This window comes from Hemitrygon akajei, chromosome 11 (assembly GCF_048418815.1).
Source record: "Hemitrygon akajei chromosome 11, sHemAka1.3, whole genome shotgun sequence".
In the NCBI taxonomy this organism is placed as follows: Eukaryota; Metazoa; Chordata; class Chondrichthyes; order Myliobatiformes; family Dasyatidae; genus Hemitrygon; species Hemitrygon akajei.
Window position 1 is genome coordinate 25,702,822 of NC_133134.1, and position 22,890 is coordinate 25,725,711.

The 22,890-nt window shown below is 40.8% G+C and overlaps 1 protein-coding gene across 1 annotated transcript in view; it reads right to left on the bottom strand.

Moving 5' to 3' along the window:
• The window catches only part of shisa9a (shisa family member 9a), a 317,884-nt gene that overhangs the window by 289,022 nt on the left and 5,972 nt on the right, over positions 1 to 22,890 (bottom strand). The window contains exon 2 of the mRNA XM_073060485.1: positions 2,436 to 2,560. Within this exon, the coding sequence (XP_072916586.1) occupies positions 2,436 to 2,560 (125 nt within the window). The remainder of the gene's footprint in view (positions 1 to 2,435; positions 2,561 to 22,890) is intronic.

Here is a 22,890-nt window from a genome sequence, read left to right on the forward strand (position 1 = left end):
TATTATAACAATTCAAACACTGCAATTCCTTTCTTAAACCTCCCTCTTCATCTTTGAATTACCGCTTAACATCAACTTCTTTCAGCAAGCCTTAAGGTATCTGTCCCAGTCACCTCCTTATGGGATTCAGGAACATTTTTCTGATGCTTATTTGATGAATCTCTGAAAAGTTTTGCCTCTATAAACAAAGTTTATAGTTTCTGCAAGGCACTTAATTCTTTTCAGGGGTACTATCTCAAGCATACACTTCCGTCATCTGGTAGGTCACTCTCCTCTCCTCTATCCTCAACAGGAGCTTCTCATCCTCCTTTTCTGAAACATAAAATATTAGCAATGGACAGAGACATTCAGAGTGGACAAAGACATGCCACAGAAATACCAAATATAAGTGAATGTGGATTTTTCTGTTTTGTTGCCATTCAGTAGAAGCACTAATAGCTTTTTCCTCATTAAGTAGCTGATTCTTCCTTCCCTGAAGAGTACTACAATATTTCCTTCAAACTGCACATTGGGAAAGCAAAAAAAAAAACCCACAACAGCAATTTATGCTAAGAAAACATTTTAATGGTAATTCTGATTGCTCTTCTGAGGCATGAGCTCTATTAAGAGTCCACATATGTAAACTCTTGGAGTAATATATTAATTCTAATGGTTTAAAACAGACAGGAAGCATTTAATTTGTTAGTAAGAAGGCATTTACAGGTCATTAGATCAGAGTTTCCAATATACTATGCTTTTCTTTGCTTCAATGCGATTATTATTTTCGCATTTTCCTTTATAAATCTAACGTGCACAAGAATATGCACAAGCTGAGAACCATTCAAACTATCCAAGCAATCTTATCCACGATATGGTTATACAAGAAAGCTGTCAAAGTAGTATCTGGGAAATCTGTGAACAATCCAAGAAAAAAAATAGTTAACTTAACCAAAGTTCACCTTAGTAACTATTGGACTGATTCAAAAGATTTGTATCATAATCTATCTGAGTGAAATTTTTCTAAGAAGACAAGAAGAAAAAAAGAGCCGGAGTAGGTAGCCATCACATCCTTCAAGCCTGTCCCACTAATTAATATGATCATAGCTTATCTGTGCTAGTCTCAACCCCTGTGCCATTTCTCCTATCCCTCTATTCTTCAAAGTATTAATTATTTATTCTCCTCTACTTGAAATAATTCTAATGATCCCACTTTAACCACACACCAGGGCAAAGAACACCAGAGATTCACAACACTCTATGTACCTCAGTTTTAAATGACTGGGCTATTATCTTGTAGCTATTTTCCCTTGTTTGAGATTCTCCCCTAGTGAAAAAAAAGTCCTAACATCAATCCTGTCAACCACCTTAGGATCTTACATGTTTGAATAAGGTCACCACTAATCCTTCTAAACTTCAAGGAATACAAGCTCCAACTAGTCCCTCTTGGCAGGACAACCCTCTCATCCCCAGAATTAACCCTGGTGAATTTCCTTTTATTGCCTCCAATGTTACAATATCTTTTGAGGGTATTCCAGATGAGGCCACAGCATGTATAACTGCAACAAAAATCTCCCTGTTTTTAAAAGTCCAACCTCTTGGCAATGAGCATCCTCCAGTGTGGCATCTTGTGATTGCCTTCTGGAAATCTAAGTACACAAGATCTACAAGCACCTCCCCATCAACTCTCCACGTTATCCCCACAAGAAATTCAAGAAAGTTTGTCAATTATGATTTATCTTTTGACCTGGTTTAATTGTCATCAATTTTCCTAAATGATTAACTATTTCCCTTTGATCATTATTTCTAGCATCTTGACAATAATAGTTGTTAAACGTAATGGTTTGTAGCTCCCCGCCTTCTCCTGTTTTGAACAAGGGGGTCACATTGGCTATTTTCTAATGTTCTTTCCTTCTTCACCACTGTCATTTTTTCTCCCTCTAACCAAACAAAAGTGGAAGGGGAAACATGAGTCTCACGTGAAAGAGTGTCACACGTTATTCATACCAGGAATCAAATGTGAGACCACAAAATAGTGAGGATCTCAATTATCAATTGATAAGCTTGCAAGATGATACCAGGTTATAAAGCGCCATTCTGGGAATCAGAATGATGTAAAAATAGGTGCACAGGTGGACCATTCAACCCTTTTGATCTTGCTTCATCACTCGCTACAGTGATGGGTGTTATCTATCTCAATAAATATTCCTGCTCTCTCTTCATATCCCTTGATGTCTTTTGCACCTAAAACCTTTTCTATTTTCCATTTATCTATTGGAAACTATTCAAGCACAGCACAGTGAAATAGGAAGGTATACAATTTACATCAATGAGATAAGAAGGCTTAATGTAAATTTTTCAAGTACATATCAGGAAACTCTTCATTAGCAGACTAAACAATTCTACCATTATCCACAGTTCAGCTGTTCTATACAAGCCTGTCAGATCACAGCACTTACCAAAATTGTTCCTTGAAGTGGTTGGCTGCATGCTTTCATGTTGCACGTGAATTGCAACTTTACCATCTCGTTCTAAATGACTGGTGGTACATTGCCCCTGTTGTTTCATTGCATCTGTCAGAGCCCTGGGAAGAGAAAAAATTCTTGGCAATTAAAGGAACCCTTCATTCTCCACACAGAGCAGTGTACATGCATCATCCAAATGAGCAGTCCTTGCTTCTGTGGTATTAACATTGTTAAAATATAGAAACCATTAAAATCAAATGAAAAGACGACTGACCTGAAGAGCATTTTTTCTGGGAAAATTCTGGTAAACAGATCAGATACATGCAATTCCTGAACATAGTAAAAGATATTATCATTATATCTGTGTACTACAAACCTTTCCTTTAGCTTGTTTAAAGAAACATTAATTTGGAAGGAAAGATAGACAGGAATCCATGAGACTGCTAATAAGAATATCCAAACACTAACCTTGGCTTTGGTCAGGGTATTGATTCTACAGCTTTCCAAAGTAGTAAACAAGTGGCACAAAGATCATAGTATTAGATCTGACCTCGGAACGTGCCCTAGCATCTGTTCTAAATTGTTAATCCTTGCAATCCATTTAAAGTAGAAGAGTGCGGAATATCCACAGAACTTCCAAGACCACATAGCAGGTTCAATACTGTAATGCCAACATGATTTCCCTCCTCTATGCAGTAATGATTCATCTCCAGCTCCAAAGCTTGTGTTTAAAGGAAAGCACTAAAATATTAGTCCTCCAGATTTAATCAAACATAAAGTGAACTATTTCTAATGGTTAAATAGTGGAAAACCAGAGAGCAAAGTTCAAAATGATTAGCAGAAAACAGAGACAAGTAATATGTGTGCAACATGAATTCAGGCATTGAAGAGAATCAAGAAGAGATTCACAAGAATGATCCCAGGAATTGAAGGATTAAGATATGGGGAGCATTTGATAGCTCTAGGTATGTAGGTCTGTACTCACTGGAGTTCAGAAGAATGAGGGGGGATCTCTTTGGAACCTGCCAAATACTGAAAGGTCTAGATAGAGTGGACATGGAGAGGAGTCTAGGACCAGGGGGCACAGTCTCAGAATTGGTTGAGTAAACTTGGCCGTTTCTCCTTAGAGTAACGGAGGATGAGAGGTGACCTGATGGAGGTGTGTAAAATGATGAGGGGTATTGATCGTGTGGAGAGCCAGAGGCTTTTTCCCAGGGCTGAAATAGCTAACATGAGTGGGCATAGTTTTAGAGTGCTTTGTAGTAGGTACAAAGTGGATGACAGAGGTAAATTTTTCACACAGAGTGGGATGCACTGCCGCCATCGGTGGTGGAAGTGGATACGATAGGGTCTTTTAAGAGCCTCTCAGATAAGTACATGGAGCTTAGAAAATTAGAGGGCTATGCAGTAAGTTAATTTTAGGCAGTTTCTAGAGTAAGTTATGTGGTCAGCACAACATTGTGGGGTTTTAACGTGCTGTAGATTTCTATGTTCTATGTTCTAATACAAGGACAGAGATGAGGAGGAACTTCTTTAGCCAGAGGGTGGTAAATCTGTGAAATCTACTGCCCTAGATGGCTGTGGAGGCCAAGTCATTGAGTATATTTAAAGTGGAGGAAGATAACTTCTTGATTATAAGGGCATCAATGGTGACAGGAAGAAGGCAGGAGAATGGAGTTCAGAGGGATAAAAAATCAACCATGATGGAATGTTGGAGAAGACTCAATGGGCCAAATGTCCTAACTCTACTCCTTTGTCCTATGGTCTAAAAGGCAATAATGATTTGGAAAGCACTACCTAATAGTTTATTAAACCTTGATTTGGTATGTTCCTCCCAATGCAATTGGATAAATACCTAAATAAAACATTGCAGGGTTAATGGAAAGGAGTAAATGAGATAGACAAATTGGATGAACTGCCACATATTTACTGGGTTGAGTGAATGCATCCGTTCCGTGGCATTCTACAGTTTACAACACCCAAGATATGACTTGAACTTGTAGCATGAAGATGGTGGATAAAATGGAGTTCGTCACTACATCTATTACACACTGCAGGGGGTTTGCCACTTCTGACAAATGTGCCCGCCCAGGTGACGCTGGCAGTAACAAGGAGTCAGAAAGTATTTCTGAACAGATTAAAGGTTTTAAGACTTACAGCTGTGACTGGTTAAATACACTCTGTCTGAGACATATTACCAGTACCATAGTCAACAGCCTGCAACACTTTATTGGAACTACAGTAAAAGTTCCAACATCTGCCACATGCTGGACTTGACAGATTCCTGTTAATCAAGTCTGTCAGAAAACTGAAAGTCAGCTCGGGCGTTCTGTTGGCCTGTCACATCATCTACCCTACTTCACTGAAATTGCCAAATAGCTGAGATTTTACTGCATTTTCTCCAACCAGCTATTCAATTAGATGGGTCTATTGCACTACCAGTAATGTGTAGTCCAGTAACAGATGCTGCATCTCTCAAACTGGCGATACAGTTGCAGAACCTCCCTTGGTGGTGCTTAAAATGCACGTCCTTACATGTCCAAGTACATAAAGAGACAGCTGCCTCTTCAGAACGGACCCTTCAGATAGTCAAGTTCACTGCTTCAGGGATCCAGTAGAAGTGCCTCAATGATCATTCTCTTAATGCAGAAATGCCCCTTGGAGAGATTAAGGACACTTGTTATAAGAAGATAGATGCAATAAGCAAACTTGGTAAAAAAAAAAAATCAAGTGCTAAATAATGTAACCAGAAACTAAAGTTTGTAACTATTTTCATCCTGTAGCGTGTGGATCATTGAAAATAAGGTAGTGATCTGACAACCTAAAAGGTCAAAGATATTATTACAGGAGAAATCTATCTTTATTGCCGTATGACTTATATAGGCAATGGGCCAGAGTTGATACAAAAAAGAAGTGTAGTGCTCTAGTTTCCAGATACTTACCAGGTCTTTCCTGCCAATGGGGTGAGTTAAAATCTACTGGAAAAAGGAAAAACCATATTGGGTTCATACAGCCTTCAGAGATGGGTATACCTAAAGACTTGCCAATGTCAGGAGTATAATCCACGTCAATGATAAACTACACAGTACGTTCCTTCACACCTTCAAAAATTCCATTCAAGATTAAGGAAGAGAGTCTTTAAAGGCCACAAACCTACAGGTCCAAAGAAAACTCTTGGTTTATAGAGCAGTTGCCTTTCCTACATGGAGCTGAATCATGAGCCACCTATAGTAGACACCTGAAAGCATTGAACAATACTACCAAAGATTCTTATGAAAGATTTTGAGGATCAGCTATAAAGACAGACATAACGCCAGCATACTGCAGAAGGCCAACATAAACAGCATCTCCACCACAATAAAGAAACACCAACTCTGATGGATAGGTGATGTCATCCAGATGCCTAAGTCACATCTCCCCAAACAGATCCTCTTCTGCCAATTGAAGGAAGGCCAGTCAGCCCGTGATGGGCAAAGAAAATGTTTCAAAGGTAACATCAAAATCTATCTGAAGAAATTCAACTTCTTGTCTAAAAACTGGGAAGATATTGCACTCAATAAATACACCTGGAGGAAATCGGTTCAAGAGGGAGTTGTGGTACACAACAACAGCCTCTGCTTTGCCACAGAGAACAAGCAATAGCTGGGAAAGGAAAGAATGAACAACCAAAAGACCCAATCACCAACCACAGCCACCACTTACTGTTGCCCACATTGCACGAGAATATGTGGACCCTGGATTAGTCTCTACAGGCCCCTGAGGACAAACCAATTGACAATTCCTTAGGAGAACATCATACTTGACTATCTGTGATCCCTTTTTCACTTCTAGCTCATGACTCACTCTGAGCCAATGTTCTCCAGATAGCTTCTTGCCTTACTGGGCCATCCACAATTACGGGTCCTGAAACTGAATTAATAATGTTATTTGCCATAGTCATGGCTGGCCTTCTCAAGAATCTTCTGAAATTTAGGTTATTGAGTTCTGATCAAATTAACTGGCTACTTTAAACAAAGACCAAGAGAGGAGGAAATGATGAAACATAAATTAAATGAAACCAACAGAGATTGATTGCACAGAACACATTAGGGAAAAACTTAGTCCTATTGAAGAAGTACAAATAAACTATTCATTAATATCTTATGTTGAAATCAAATTTAACTGGAACTTAATAAAGTAAGGTGAGAGTTTTATTAAAAGAACCATCCAGAGATTATAAAACTTAAAGTCAGTCCAAAGAGTAGTTAAGATCAAGGGAACTAAAAGGTTCACAAAAGTGGAAATGATTTGAAAATATGTAGAGCAAACTTGTTTCCACATGAGCACTCTCGATAAATCTCATTACATGTGCTAAAAAAATGATTTGAAAGAATTAGAATTATTTTGTTTCTTGATAAAAATGTATCTAAAGAACAAATAAGCTAAGGTTAATTTCTTTTCTTTTCTTTAGGGAATTCAACGGCAGTAGTAAATAGATTGAAAAATATTACCTGGGGCATAGAGACGTGTTTTGAAAAGTTTAATTTGAACTAGGGAAAGCAAAGAGACCAGGGAGTAAGTGCAAAGCTCTAAACAGCAAGGCAAGCATCCTTTGTATGATGTGATAACTCATGGTTTTACTGGAATTCTAATGAGATACATTTACAAGTTGCAAAAAGGTAACCCTTCAGACATAGATAAAGGGAGCATTACTAGCCAGAAAGCTATAAGAGAGAGAATCAAATACCAAAGTATAATCCAAAATAGAGCTGCTGGAGAAGGTGAAAGATCTTTTACATTTTATGATGGTGCTGAGGTGCAACCTCTGTTGAAATCACGGCTAAGATTTAGATAGGTAGATAGATAGATAGAATCTCTAATGATCCCAAAGGAAATTACAGTGTCACAGTAGCATTACAAGTGCACAGATATAAATAATAGAAGAGAAGTAGAAAGAATGAAAAATAAGTTACCACAGTCTAACAGGAGGAAGTCATCATTTCCCCAGCTATAGGTTGACTCATTATAGAGCCTGATGGCCGAGGGTAAGAATAACCTCAAATAGCGCTCTTTGGAGCAGCGCAGTTGTCTTAGTCTATTAGACCAGTACTCCTCGGTTCAGCCAAGGTGGCAAGCAGAGAGTGAGAGATATTGTTCAGAATTGCCAGGATTTTCCGTAGGGTACTTTGTTCTGTCACAGCCTCCAGTGTGTCCAGTTTAACTCCTCTAACAGACCCAGCCTTTCTAATCAGCTTATTGACCCTGTTGGTATCACCCGTGTTGACGCCATTGCCCCAGCACACCACCTCATAGAAGATTGTGCTGGCTACAACAGACCGTTAGAATATGTGAAGGAGAGGCTTTCATATTCCAATGGATCTCAGTCTCCTCTGGAAGTAGAGGCAACTGCCCCTTCTTGTACACAGCCTCTGTGTTGGTGCTTCACTGAAGTGTCATCCAGGTGCACCCCCAGGTACTTGTAAGTGCTCATCACATCCACATCCTCACCATCAATAGTAACAGGGAACAGTGCAGGCTTAGTCCTCCTAAAGTCCATCACCATCTTCCTTGTCTTACTGACGTTGAGCTGCAGATGATTCAACTTGCACCATTTGACAAAATCCTCCACCAGGGCCCTGTATTCATCCTCCTGTCCTCCCATAATACACCCAACTATTGTTGAGTCATCAAAGAATTTCTGCGGATGACCTGACTTAGTGTTGTATCTAAAGTCCGAGGTATACAGGGTAAACAGGAAGGGAGCCAATACAGTCTGCTGTGGGGGCCCCTGTGCTACTTATAGCCATGTCTCACACACAACTCTGAAGCTGCACATACTGTCAACAGCCAATCAGGTAGTCCATTATCCAGCAAACAATGGAAGTGCCAATCTGCATTGAACAGAGCTTTTCCCCCAGCAATGAAGACTGTATGGTATTGAAGGCACCTGAGAAATCAAAAGGCGTGGTGCTCACAGTGCTGCCCTGCTTATCCAATGGGATAGGCTCTGTTCAGCAGGTAGACGACAGCATCAGCGACTCCAATGTGCTCCTGATAGGCAAACAGCAAGAAATCGATAACTGATCAGACCAGCGGTCAGAAGTGAGCCAGGACCAGTCTCCCTAGAGTCTTCATGATGTGTGAGGTCAGAGCCACTGGACGGCAGTCATTCAAGCCTTCCGGTTGGTCCTCCTTGGATATAGGGACCACATATGACATTTTCCACACAGTTGGAACCCTTTCCAGGTGAGACTCAGATTGAAAACATGTAGGAGAACTCCATGCAGCTACTCAGCACACTCCTTCAGGACCTTGGGGCTCACACCATCCAGTCCCAATGCTTTGCTGTGTCTGACTTCCCCCAAAGCCCTTCTCACCTGTTCAGCGGTGAAGTTCCTTAGTATTTTAGGTTTGTAAGGACGGTTTGGGGGACAGACAGAGTAGTTAGGGGTCAGGTTAGGGATTAGGGTCAACTTAGGACTTAGGGACAGAGATGTTTCAGAATTAAAGGTCAGGGTGGAGTCTAAGTCACTGCTCCATGTTTGAAGGCCAGCAATGTGGACGTGGAACAACCATGGTCAGATGTCGGATGTCAGACTGGCAGACCAGCGCAGACGAGGGCTGGTGGCACCCCAGGGACAGCAAGTTGTCAATGGGTTCAGGGGTTGGTGTTCAGGAGTTCTAGGCCTAGTGTTCGGTGATCGGTGGGTCCTGGATAAATGCTGAGGATCAAAGACGAGGGATAAATTGGAAGTCGAGGCCCAATGGCCAGAGCCCTGAGTCTTTAAAATCTCTGCAAGTCTGCTGGAGAAGTCAAACCCAACATCTGCGAGCCCGAGACCAAGCACAGGTCTACTGGAGGCTGGAAGCTAGGGTTAGAGGACTGCGTATGTGCATTAGTGGGGGAGAGGAATGGGGCTTGTTGTTGTTTTTGTTGCTTGTTGTGTTCTGTTTTGCTGCGTGTTGCGTTCAGCTGAGCATTATCGATATATTACGTTGGAGCCAGAATGAATGGCAACATGAGCAGGCTGCCCCCAGCACACCCTCATGTGTTGGTTGTTAATGCAAATAACATATTTGTCAGGAAATGTAGAAAAGGGTTGACCCAACTGCAGAGCAGTGGAGACAATTCAGCAGTGAGCGATTAGTTGAGTAATAAATGCAAAATAACAAGCCATGAACAATTTAAAAAGAGTGAATGGATACTTAACATGAAAAGGCAACAAGGTAACTGAATTCTAGAAGCAACTGGTTGAGGCTAGCTGGATTAATGGATGAACAAGGACTGTGAATGAGAGCTGTAGGTGATGAGTTGGGAATGAGTGGCAAGTGAATCCTGTTAGCTGGGTAGAGACTAGGAGGTGCTTGCCTGTGCAGGCCAACAGCATTTCACTACAGAGTATGTTTCAATGTTCACATGATAAATAAAACTGAAATTTGAACCTTGAATCTTCAGAAACATTTTCTACAACATAATCCAAAACAAGGAGTAGAGGATTTGGAAAACATTCCAAGTATTTATTCCAGCTGCAGATGCAAAATATATTATCACTTCAGGGAGAAAAATTAATCAAGAAAAAATTAGATGTTTTTACATCCATGGTAAACTAATCTTTTGGTAACATCTATATTGATTTTCAAATTACTGCAAGAACAGTTGCCTCTCTAACAAACACAATGAAAGGAAATGTGACACTCCAAAATGGAAAGAAAAATGTCATATAAAATAGGGAATAGTGTTTTTGTTATAAACACGGTGTGTGTATCATACCACAATTTAAAAGGACAGCAATAAATGTAGTTTTGGAGCTCAAGAGATGCACTTCCAAAACGTCCTGCTACACAAGTCTTAAACTTTGATCTCAGACAGATACCGTAAAAATAGAACTGGACTTTAAAACAGAGTTTCCTAGTTTTTGTGAATACCTTATAAGCTCACACAACAATTTAGTATTAAATGTAAGCCTGACTAAAAATCATACATGTATTACTTCCCATTAAGCTTTCAATTCCACTCTGAAGAACTTGAAACAATAATGAGTCATTTTGGAGAAACTGGCAGGCCCAAGGGTGAAAGGACATACTAATGGTTACAGAAAAAGCTGAACTTGACCTCTATGAATTTGACCAAGGCTTATGAATGTTTACTGTTGAAAAGAAAGTACTGTGCTTGCTCAGTCTGTCTCTAGTAGTAATGGAGTAGAACAAAAAAATCATAGTTAGAAAACAATTCTGGTTTTTGACAAATTCATCTTCAGAAAGAATCTGGTCTGGTAACAACATCTATCACATCAAATTCAGAATATTTCCAAACGCATACGTCAATGGAGTTGGAAGGCTGCCAAGAGACTGGATGTCTGACAGATAATATTCCAGTAAAAAGGAACGATCCAATCTGAGCATGATGTGTTGAAGAAAATGTAAGCAGAAAGAATTAATTTGAATGATCAGTTTTCAAAGAGCAGCCAAATTTCTGCGATTGACAACTGAACTACGGATATTAAAGTTGGCTTTCATTCATGATCTCCTCACCTATGAACGTGAGTGTTAGGAATAGTAAATCAGTTCAAAGTATTTTCTCCCCTTCATGCAAGGGCCTTCTAAGAAAATCCAAGGCATTAGCATTGAAGTAGTGATTGGAGTAGTTCAGAGAGATTAAAAAATACTAATAACCTTTCACATGCTTTAATGATGAGCAAGAGAATCACAACTCTATGTTTTCACATGAAAGAATATGGTGTACCATGAGAGTGTGGTGTACGTCAAAAGGAGGAAGGGGACAGAGATTTGGACATTATTTTCCTGAACACTACATTGAAAGCAAGTGGATTACAGGAGCAAAAGGGCAGATTGGAGATAATGAAACCTGTATAGTCTGAATGAGTTGAATGGGAAAAGCATCAGGCAACAAATCGATGGCATTCTCAGCCATGTCACTGGAACTGGGTTGTTGATTAGTGAGGATGTCAAACTATATGGGGAGAATGCAGGAGGATGAGGTTGAGAGGGATAATAAATCAGCCATGATGGAATAGCAGAGCACGCTTGCTGGGCTGAATGGCCTAATTCTGCTCCTATATCTTATGGCTTTTATGGAACACCCAATTCAAGATGGCTTACAATTTAAATGCACTTATTTGTTGATTCCTACACTAAAGACTTCTGAAATGTTTTACTCATACTGTAGATAGAGTTAGAGAATTTCAACCATCTAGCATAATCTCCTGGTAATGCTTCAATTGTGAGCATCAAACTATGGAAGGTTAAAGGTCAAGGGTCTGAGGATGAGCACAGGATAGGCTTATAAATAACACAAACCTATCTAATAACATGAGTCATTAAGAACTTCCTGACTATGACAAGGAAAACTTTATTAAATAGAAGAACAAGCTATTAGTGACAGCCAATTGCAATGAAGTTCAAAGTTCTAAGTAAGTTTATTATCAAAGTACATATATGTCCATATTCAACCCTGAGATAAATTTTCTTGTGGACATGCTCAATAAATCTAGAGAATAATAACCATAACAGAATCAATGAAAGAGCACACCAACTTGGGCATTCACCCATTGTGCAAAAGACAAATAGAAAAAAAAAGAAGTAATAATAATAAATAAATAACCAATAAATATTGATAGAGGTATTTAAAATTATGAGGGGAATATATAGAGTTGACGTGGATAGGCTTTTTCCATTGAGAGTAAGGGAGATTCAAACAAGAGGACATGAATTGAGAGTTAGGGGGCAAAAGTTTAAGGGTAATACGAGGGGGAATTTCTTTACTCAGAGAGTGGTAGCTGTGTGGAACGAGCTTCCAGTAGAAGTGGTAGAGGCAGGTTCAGTATTGTCATTTAAAGTAAAATTGGATAGGAAAGGAATGGAGGGTTATGGGCTGAGTGCAGGTCAGTGGGACTAGGTGAGAGTAAGCGTTCGGCATGGACTAGAAGGGCCGAGATGGCCTGTTTCTGTGCTGTAATTGTTATATGGTTATATTGAGAATATGAAATGAAGAGTCTTTGAAAGTTAGTCCATTGGTTGTGGTGCTAGAACACAGTTTAAATGTATTATATTGACTTTATGTATGGTTTTGCTTCAAAAAAAAATTCACTAACTTACTGTTGTGAAATCCCACTTGGATTGCTGTGGGAACAGGAAGATATGTGTGAGGCTTAAAAAAAAAGATTTTGGATAGAAATCCAATGGCTGTGAGACCAGATAAATGATGGATATACAAGTCCTCCCCGGATATGAATGAGCACTTGGGAGACAGGTGGAATGGATGGGGATGGACCTGCTGGCTACTGCAGGACGCAGGCATCTTCTGTCAGGTGGGAACAGGACAATTCGACAAGACTTCTCTCCCTACTACTGCCTCCAAACCACAACAATCAGGCAATGTGTCAAGCCAAGGAAAGCTGGGAGCTTTGAGCAGACTCACTCACTTATTGACTGAGACAGTAAGACCTGCTGACAGACACTCATCCGGCACCTGCTCACTCCTTTCATAGCTTCCGTTATCCTCTCCCATATACTGTTATTGATCATTTCTGACTTAGGAGCAGCTCAGGTTACAAACATTTCTCGAGAGGGAAACCTTATTGTATCCTGGTCACTACCTGTGACTTCACTGAGAACCTGTATAATAGGCATCAGATTTGATTTTCATCATCAGGTAGTATACTTCTGATCTCCACGTTGAAAGCTGATCTCAGCAGCTGAAGCTTGAGACAAAACTCGAGAAATAAGTGAAAGCAATGGAAGGAGAAATTTTCTTTCTCTGCAGAATTGACAACAGCAATAAAGAGATGGAAACAAAAGTGTAAGCACTTTTATAACACCAAATCAAAGAGCCGAAACAAATAGTCCAGCCTACGAGTGAGAAACTGGAAGAGGCTCTCAAAGACACTGGGAATTACCAAACCCCTCCGAGTGATGAGAGGGTAGGAAAATTCAAGTTTTTCAGAGGATGGGAAGGCATTCAACACATACTTCATGGAATTGAAGTTGTTGGCTGCAAATTCTTTGATTTGCAGTAGGATTATATGTAGCATATGCAGGATTCAGGGAGCATCTGTAGAGAGGGACAGACTTCAAACTGGCAATGTGTATCTAATTTGCAAAGTGTATCAACCTTCCATGTCCAACTGAAGAGTTGGATAGTGGACAGCACAATTCTCAGATAGTCATCAACAGAAGAGAACGAAAGAACAACAATCGTTTAAAGAATGCAAATATTATGACAATCTGATTGAATGGAGCTTATGGAAAGGATGCCATAAATACAACTTTTTTTAATTTAATGCAGAAGGAGAAAGACTAATAGATGGATTACTAGTAAAATGTAAATGGATAGTCTATTTCACAATGTCACACAAGCTGGCTGCAGCTCCTGTGAGATGCCTGAGCAAAAGTATGATGAGCTCAAAGTCACGGCTTTGACCTCAGACAGACAGAAAATGGAACAAATGTGAAAGAGGCCAAGTTTTTGCTATGATGTAAGACAAACATAGTTCCAGGTAAATACTGATACAACATATATTACTGTTCCTAAGATATTTGCAAGAAAGCATCAAGAGGCAAAACAGGTGCTAATAGTGTATCACCATGCAACTAATGGCACCACTGGGAAAAGATAAGCAGAAAATGAGAGATCAAAGAACAGAGAGTACAAAGCAGAGTTTGTTGTTTTTAAGAGATCTGTAGCCAATCCTTCATAACAATGTAGTTCAACAAATGGGACTGCTGGAAGTATAGAAAGAGAATCTGATGAGAATACTGAATAATTGAGATTCAAGCTCAGTACTCAAAGAGAAGCAGCTGCTAGATGAATTTGCAGATGTTACTGTAGGAACTGAAAAGCTAAAGAGAAAATAGATGAAAATAGGCAGCCAGTAGATAAAGCTCCAAGATACACTTCAAGAGCTGTCAAAGAGAAATTGAAAATCGAGCTTGAAAGGCTGATGAAAACAGAGATCATCACAGCAGTAAACACATTTCCTGCTCGGTATGTCAGGCTTGGTGTAGATAAGCCAAACAAACTGAGAACAGGTTTGGGATCCATGTCATCTGAATAAGGCAGGAGAGAACTACCATCCAGTGGAAGATGTCCAGAGCAAAAATCTTCAATGTGCTAGATGTTAAACCAGGAGCCCTCAAAGGACCAAGAGATTCACAGTCTACTGAGGACTAAATCTGTGGTGTTCAACACTAGTGATTCAGAATCCTGCAAGAAGTCCAGGTAGGACCTACAGGAAAGCTATCATGAAAGCAAATCAGCAATTCCATGTGAAATTAAAGACACAGTTGAATGCACATCAGTTGTGGCAGGGTTTTTCATGCAATTACTTTCTAGAAGGCAAAAAAACAAACAGCATAGATGGCAGTGAGGCTTCACTGCCCGATAAACTCGATGCCTTTTATGTTCACATTGAAGGAGAGAACTACACCCGAGCGAATCCCCACAGCATTAGCTGATCCTGCAATTTCTGTCTTCAAAGCTGCCATCAGAATATCCTTCAATCTTTGAACCCTCACAAGCTGTTGGGTCCTAAAATTATACCTAGCTGGGTACTAAAGATCTGACTGAAGTGTTCAAGGACATCTTCAACCTCTCATGCTGCCGTCCGAGGTTCCTGCCTGCTTCAAGAGAGCTGCAATCATACTGGCGTCCAGGAAAAGCAAGAAAGCCAGGAACACCTAATGATTAAATGTAGACAATTCTATTTGCCTCAGGAGTTCTCATCTGTGATCCTGACCACAGTTTACATAGCACCAGGGGCCGATTATAAGCAAGCACTCACAAAACTGCACTATATTGTCTGCAAGCAAGAAATAGCCAATCCCAACACATTTCAAATTATAGTTGGTGACTTTAACCAGGCTCATTTGAAGAAAACCCTGCCAATTATCATCAGCACATAACTTGTTGCACCAGAGGTCCCAACACACAAGACCCCTGCTCCACTACGATAAGGAATGCCTATCGTTCCTTTCCAAGACTGTATTTTGGCAAGTTGGATCATTTGGCTGTACTCCTACTAGCTGCACATAGACAGTCTAAAGAGCAAGACTCCAGAGATCAAGTAAAATCAAGAGGTAGTCACAGTTGGCTGAGGAATGGTTATATGATTGCCTTAAGTCAATGGACTGTGTCACGTTCAATAACTACAGCAGGGTCATAACAGACTTCATTAAAACAGTTGTGGATGAGGGTGTCCCCACAAAATCATTTCAGAGTTTTCCCCAATAAAAAGCCCTGGATGATCAATTAAATCCAGAATTTGCTGCGGGGCATTCAAGTCTGGAGATCAAGAATGCTATAAGAGGTGTAGGTATGATCTCTGGAAAACCATCTCATGGGCAAAGTGGAAATTCTGAACTAGACTGGAATCAGTGAGGGATGCTCGATAGCTGTGGTAGAGTTTGGATACCATAACCTCCTACAAAGTTAAATCTTGCAACATAGAGGACAGCAGAGCTTTGCTTCCAGTTGAGCTCAATACCTTCCATGCATGCTTTGAGCACCAGAACAGGGAGGAACCATTGTGCTCATCCATGTCTCCTGATGATCCTTTGGTCTCAGTAAATGAAGATGATGTGTGGGCTGCCTTGAAGAGAGTGAATCCAAGGAAAGCATCTAGCCAGGATGTAGTACCCAGCTGAGTACTGAAGACCTGTGCTTGCCAACTGGCTGATGTATTCACAGATATCTTCAACTTCTTGCTCCATCAGTGTGGTACCCACTTGCTTCAAGTAGTCTTCAATCATACTGGTGCCCAAGAAGAACATGGTAACATGTCTCAACGACTATCACCCAGTGGCACTTACATTCACAGTGTTAAGTGTTTTGAGAGGCTGGCATTGAACATATTCTCTCCTGTCTGAGTGGCAACTTGGATCTGCACCAGTTCACCTACTGAAGCAACTCTTTGACTCTTCACACAATCCTGGAACATCTGGACAGCAAAAATGCCTACATCAGGATGCTCTTTATTGACTATAGCTCAGCCTTTGCACCATCATCCCCTCAAAACTAATCAGTAAACCCCAAGACCTAGGCCTCAATACCCCTTTGTGCAATTGGATCCTGGACTTCTTCACTTGTAGACACCAGTCAGTTCAGACCAGCAAAGACATCTCCTCCACAACCACCATCAGCACAGGAGCACCACCGGGATGTGTGCTTAGCCCCCCACTTTACACCTATCACTGTGTGGCTAAGTGCAGCTCTAACACCATATGCAAGTTTGCTGATGACACCACTGTTGTGGGCCATATCAAAGGGGGTAATGAATTGCATACAGGAGGGAGATTGAAAACTTAGCTGAGTGGTGTAATAACAACAAACTCTCACTCAATGTCAATAAGACCGAGGAACTGATTGTCGACGTCAGGAGAGGGAAACCAGAGGTCCATGAGCCAGTACTCATTGGAGGATCAGAGGTGAAGAGGGTTAGTAACTTTAAATTCATGGGTGTCACTATCTCAGAGAACCTGGACACATCATATAAATATAATTGCAAAGAAATCGTGACAGCATCTCTACTTCCTCAGGAGGTTGGAGAGTCTCAGGAAGTCTGTGGAGATTCGGGATGTCATCAAAAGCCTTGACAAACTTTTATAGATGTGTGGTGGAAAGTGTGCTGACTGGCTGTGTTATGGCCTGGTATGGCAACACCAATGCCTTTAAATGGAAAATCCTACAAAAGGTAGTGGATTTGGCCCAGTACATCTTGGGTAAAACCCTCCCGACCATTGAGCACATCTACATGAAATGTTGTCGTAGTGAAGCAGCATCCATCATCAAAGATCCTCACCACCCAGGCCAGGCTCTTTTCTTGCTGCTGCCATCAGTAAACAGTACAGGAACCTCAGAACTAGCAGCACCAGGTTCAAGAATAGTTACTACCCCTCAACCATCAGGCTCTTGAACAAAAGGGGATAACTACACTCATTTTACTTCTGGTGTTCCCACAACTGATGGTCTCACTTTAAGGACTCTTTATCTTACTTCATGCTCATTATTTATTGCTATTTATCTATATTTGCATTTGCACAGTTTGTTATTCATTGATCCTGTTTACAATTACTATTCTATAGATTTGCTGAGTATGCTCACAGAAAAAGAATCTCAGGGTTGTACGTAGTGACATGTATGCACTCTGATAATAATTGAACTTTGAACTGCCTAAATGATTCTTGACTAGTAACACTCTCATTTACTGTGTTGAAATGCTTCAAGAGGTAGTTTGAGGCTAGAATTAACTCTTGCCCCAACAAGGACCTACTGCTGCAACAGCTCTGCAGCTAACACCATCTCACTGGCTCTCCACTCTGCTTTGGAGTACCTGGACAACAGCAAAACATATGTTAAGCTGCTTTTCAACAATTACTGCTCAGCATTCAATACCATCATCTTCTCAGTATTAATCAGACTTCTAAATCTGAGCTTTTGCACCTCCTTCTGCAACTGGATTCTCAACTTCCTCGCGGGAAGACTGGTCAGTAAGAATCAGTGATGGCGTCTCCTCATTGACAATCAACACTGGCGCAACTCAAGGATATGGGCTTAGCCCACTGTTCTACTCTCTCTACACACATAAATGTGTGGCTAAGCACAGCTCAGACGTCATTTATAAATCTGGAGGTGACACCACTGTTGTTGGTAAAACCTCTGATGGAAATGAGGAGATGCACAGGAGTGAGAAAGATCGCCTGCTTGAGTGGTGTCACAATCTCGCAATCATCATCAGCAAACCAAGGAACAGAGTGTGGACTTAAGGAAGAGGAAGTCAAGAGAATGTACGCCAGTCCTCATTGAGAGGTCAGTGGTTGAAGTAAGTCACTTCAAGTTCCAGTGTGTCAACATATCAGAAAACCTAGCCAAGGCCCAACACATCGATGCAATCACAATGAAGGCATGCTAGCTATTCTACCTCATTAGGAGGTTGAGGAGATTTAGTATGTCACCAAAGCCCTAGCAAATTTCTCCAGATTTATGGTTGGACACAGTCTGTTATGGAGGTTCCAATGCATAGGATTGCAACCCACACACCATCGAAACATCCCCAAGAAGGTGGCATCTATCACTAAGGATATTCACCATTTAAGATATACTGCCTTCTTTTACTACCATCAAAGAAGTGGCATAGGAAAGATTCAGGAACAGCCTCTTCCCCTCTGCCATTAGGTTTCAGAATGGCCTATAAACCCATGAACACTACCTCATTATTCCTTTTTTATTGCACTGGATATTTAATTTGAAATTTATATTAATCTTATGATTTTACAGAAAGTGATCTAAACTAATTGCAAATATAAAACACAAAATAATTAATTGTATAAGTATTCAAAAACTAAAGTTAAAAATTGCAAGCATTTTGTCATGTTGCCACTAGAATGAAAGCAAAACCAATTCCAACAAATATTATTGGGAACTAATAACTAAAGCAAATCCCTTCCTCATTGAGTCTGATGTGTGAACCATTGAAGAATGTTGAATGGTATTGTATAGACATTCATGAGCAGGCAGTGCAATAAATCAAATTGATTTCATTGTAGAGCCAGTGCTACAGGTTACATTCTTAGATGACAGAAGCCTGGGCGAACTGTATGGAGATTTTGGGATTCCCAGTCATCGAGATCCCCCGCTCAGCCTCACCGGTGTAGTCCAAAGGAAAGCAAAGCAATATGTTTGGCACCAGCTTGGCTGCAGGAGCTGCCAGAAGGATGTTCAGTGTCGTCCAGACGCCTCAAGGGCTCCACTCTGGATTTACTCCTATCGCCTTTGTCTCTCCCGACGTTTCCCACAAGATGGTGGGGCTATTTACCCATAGCTGGGGATCTGGTTCATGAGCACCCAGGACACTTCCACACACCGATGGGACTGTGTGCTACATGTACAGGGGGCAGACCTCCTCCCTGTCCTCTGTATTTCAGCCTGACTCCAAAGGGTGTTCAGTTCTGTGTGTCGCCAGCAAGGAGGCTTGCTGTTAGAAAGGCTATGTAATGGCAGGGTGAGATTTTCACAATCAGTCCTCCTTTTCTCAAGATGCTGGCCAGCAGTGGAAGCTGAAAGCAAGATGACAAGCACTACCCACCACACTAGATGCGTCATAACAACTGTTTGATACACAAAATGGCCAACAATAACATATGCAACCAGAGTTCTCACAGCCTGATACAGGCTACACTTAAAATGAAGGCAAGTCATTGATGTGGCATTGAAGCTAGTAAAAACATGGAAGAAGTATACATGTGAGGTTATGTGATAACCTGGCATGAAACACCAATGGCCAATTTTGCCCTTCCTGACATGATATACAGCTGTCTACCAACCAGGCAGTACATATAGTAGATCACAGGCACACTGCAAGTAAGACTTACTGAGACTCATAGAGCTAGTATCAGTGAATCTGCTGAAGATTCTACTTATGGTAAAAATCAATGATGATGTTGTTACAATACGACTAATAAAACATTGAAAGAATTGCATGCGGTTCAAGTTCGTTTAATTGTCATTCAACCATACATGAGTATCCATGTATATAGCCGAACGAAACAGCTTTTTACTGGGGCCAAGGTGCAAAACACACAGTCATACCCAGCACAAGGCTCATAATAGACAGCAAGCACATACATCAGTAAAATATAATCACACAAAAAATAGACAGTGCAAGACGTGAGTCCATGAATGTTACAGCAGTCTGCAGTTGAACACAATACAGCTTGTCTTCTGCTGACCGAACAGTGGAAGCAGCTTGAATACTATGCACACCATCCTCCGGCGGAGCACACTGACTCTGACGCCTCTCTCCTCAGCAGCTGCAAATAGGCAACACTGTGACTCGAGGCTTAGTTCTCACTATGGCCAAGACCACACAGCTCCCCCGACAGCCACCCCTGCCGTCCTCCGATAAATCAGCGAAGCAGACTTGCAGCATTCAACATTAACAATGTCCAGCAGCTTCTTGCAATCACAAGAAGAGTGACTAAGATGATCACTCGCTGTAAGACCGCACACCGACTCCTCCAAGGCCTCTCTGATGCAGGCAGCAGCACAGCCCACACCAAGTCCAGTTCCTTCAGTTTCTCCGCCAATGAGCAACGTGTTGACGAGGTAAACCTGCAGTACTTTTAAGTGTTTGAATGCCCAGCAGGGCTTTGATCATAAAAAAAAATACATTTAAAAAGGACAATAACACCTTTGGCTGACCCTGTAGCAGCTCCTGTGATCGAATGCGCCGCCATCTTACTGGAAAACCAGTTGTGATAAAAGGTTGACAGAGAAGCGGCAGGGGTCTCCAAGGAGTGTGTCTCATACTTCCATCTTCAAGATGAGTTCACACTTCCAAGGGACTGGTTTTTAGAGGTGAGTCCTGCTGGTTCCAAATTCAATGAGAAGAAAAATGCTGAAGTGCATTTGAGGGATGTATTGAAGAACGATTGTATATTACTATACTACTTATATTATACTATACTTATATTACTATAAGAGTGAGTGAGTGTGTGTGTGTGTGGGGGGGGGGGGGGGCGGGGCGGCAAAATCAAGATCCCTGAACATCTGGGACCAGTACCAAACAGACAGGTTGCATCTACTTGCTTAGGAATACTTGGGCTTGGAGGGTGTCTGGGCACGGTAAGTGTTTGCCAGCATTGATGGGGAGAGTTTACAGCAAAATAGCATAGAGTAGGATCTTGAGGAGAGCAAGAGAGGCAGGGAAAACAAGGAAAGAAATGAAAAACAGGAAAGAAGTAAACACCAAAATAAACATCATAAACACAAGAAAGTCTGCAGATGCTGCAAGTCCAAAGCAGCACACACAAAATGCTGCAGGAACTAAGCGGGTCAGGCAACATCTATGTACAGTAGATGAATAAACAGTCGATGTTTAGGGCCGAGACCCTTCGTCAGGACAGAGGAGTATAAAAAAGGGTCTTGGCCCAAAACATCGACTGTTTTTTCATTTTCATAGCTGCAGCCTGACCTGCTAAGTTCCTCCAGCAATTTGTGTGTGTGTGTGTGTTGCTTAAAAAATAAACCTTAATGGTAAAAAGCACAAAAGGCAAATAGAGTCATTGTGCAAAAAACAGCTGAGAGGACTAATGATGTGCAAAATGCATTGTGCAGAGCATTCACGATAAGGTGGATGGATTTATGGCACAATTAGATAGCAATGGTTATATTGTTGCTATTATGGAGATAGAGTTGAATGGTGACTCATGATTGGGCCAGAACATTTAGAGGTATTCAGGACTTAGAAATAGAGGGAGGATGGTATAGTTAGGAAGGGAAGAAACCTTTGCAATGGTCAGGAAGGTCTTTGGCTCAGAAAATCATGAGGTGAAGCTTGTTTGAGTGGAGCAAAGAAACATCAAGGGATAGGAAACATTGTGAGATTAGTCTATAAGTTCTAGACAGTAAAAGCCAGGAAACACAAAATTAGACACACATGTCAAAGTCAAAAACTACTATAACGGATAAGTTAAATTCATTTATAGAGTGGTCAGATAAAACTGTGGAGGGATTCCTGGAGTGTGTAGTGAACCCAGTAGATTTCAAACCAACACGTTGAGGGACTAACTAGAGAACAGGCTAAGAGTTCATCAGTTCCGATAAAGTGTCTCAAACCTGAAATGTTATCTTGGTTTCTCTTTCCACAGATATTGCCTGAGCTGGTGAGTATTTTCAGTATTGGATCCTTTCATTTCAGATTTCCAGCCTTTTTGATTTTTTGTATGTGCTTAGACTGGATATTGTGCAATGAGAAGGGAATCATTAGCAACGTTGCTGTCTGTAGTCCCTTAGGAAAAAACAACCATGACATGAAAGAAATTTTCATTAAAATGGAGAGTTGAGTCAGAAGCTGAAGTCCTGAGTCTGAAGAAAGGGAACTACAAAGAACCATCCAGCAAACTCTACTGAAAGGTTTGAGGTAAATGTGCATGGGAAATATTTAAATAATGTATAAAGGAAAACTTGTTAAACAAATATACCAGACTCTTGGAGGATGCAACTAGCAAAATACATTAGGGAAAACCAGTGGATCTGCTGTATTTGGACTTCCAGGAGACTTCTGATAAAGTTCTACTGAAGAGGTTACTGTGCAAAGTTAAAGCACATGGAACTAACTGTGAGTAAAAGACTGGCATGGAATAATGAACATTAATGAAAAGAAAACAAAGATTATGATTAAATAGGTAGATTTCTAGGTGATAAGCAGTGAATCCTAGGATGCTGTAGGAATTAGTGGATGGTCCCCAGCTGTCCGTAAGATGTTTCAATGATGGAACTATAGGTTATATTTCCAATTTGGCAGACAGCACAAAGCTGAGGAAAATCTGAGCCTTTGGGATGGTGCAAGAGTTTATAATATTAGTTAGACAAGTTAGGCGAGTAGACAATGCAAGCATGGGTGATGTGCACACCAGTCAACATTTATTCAAGAGAAGCAATTGGAATATCAGCAAG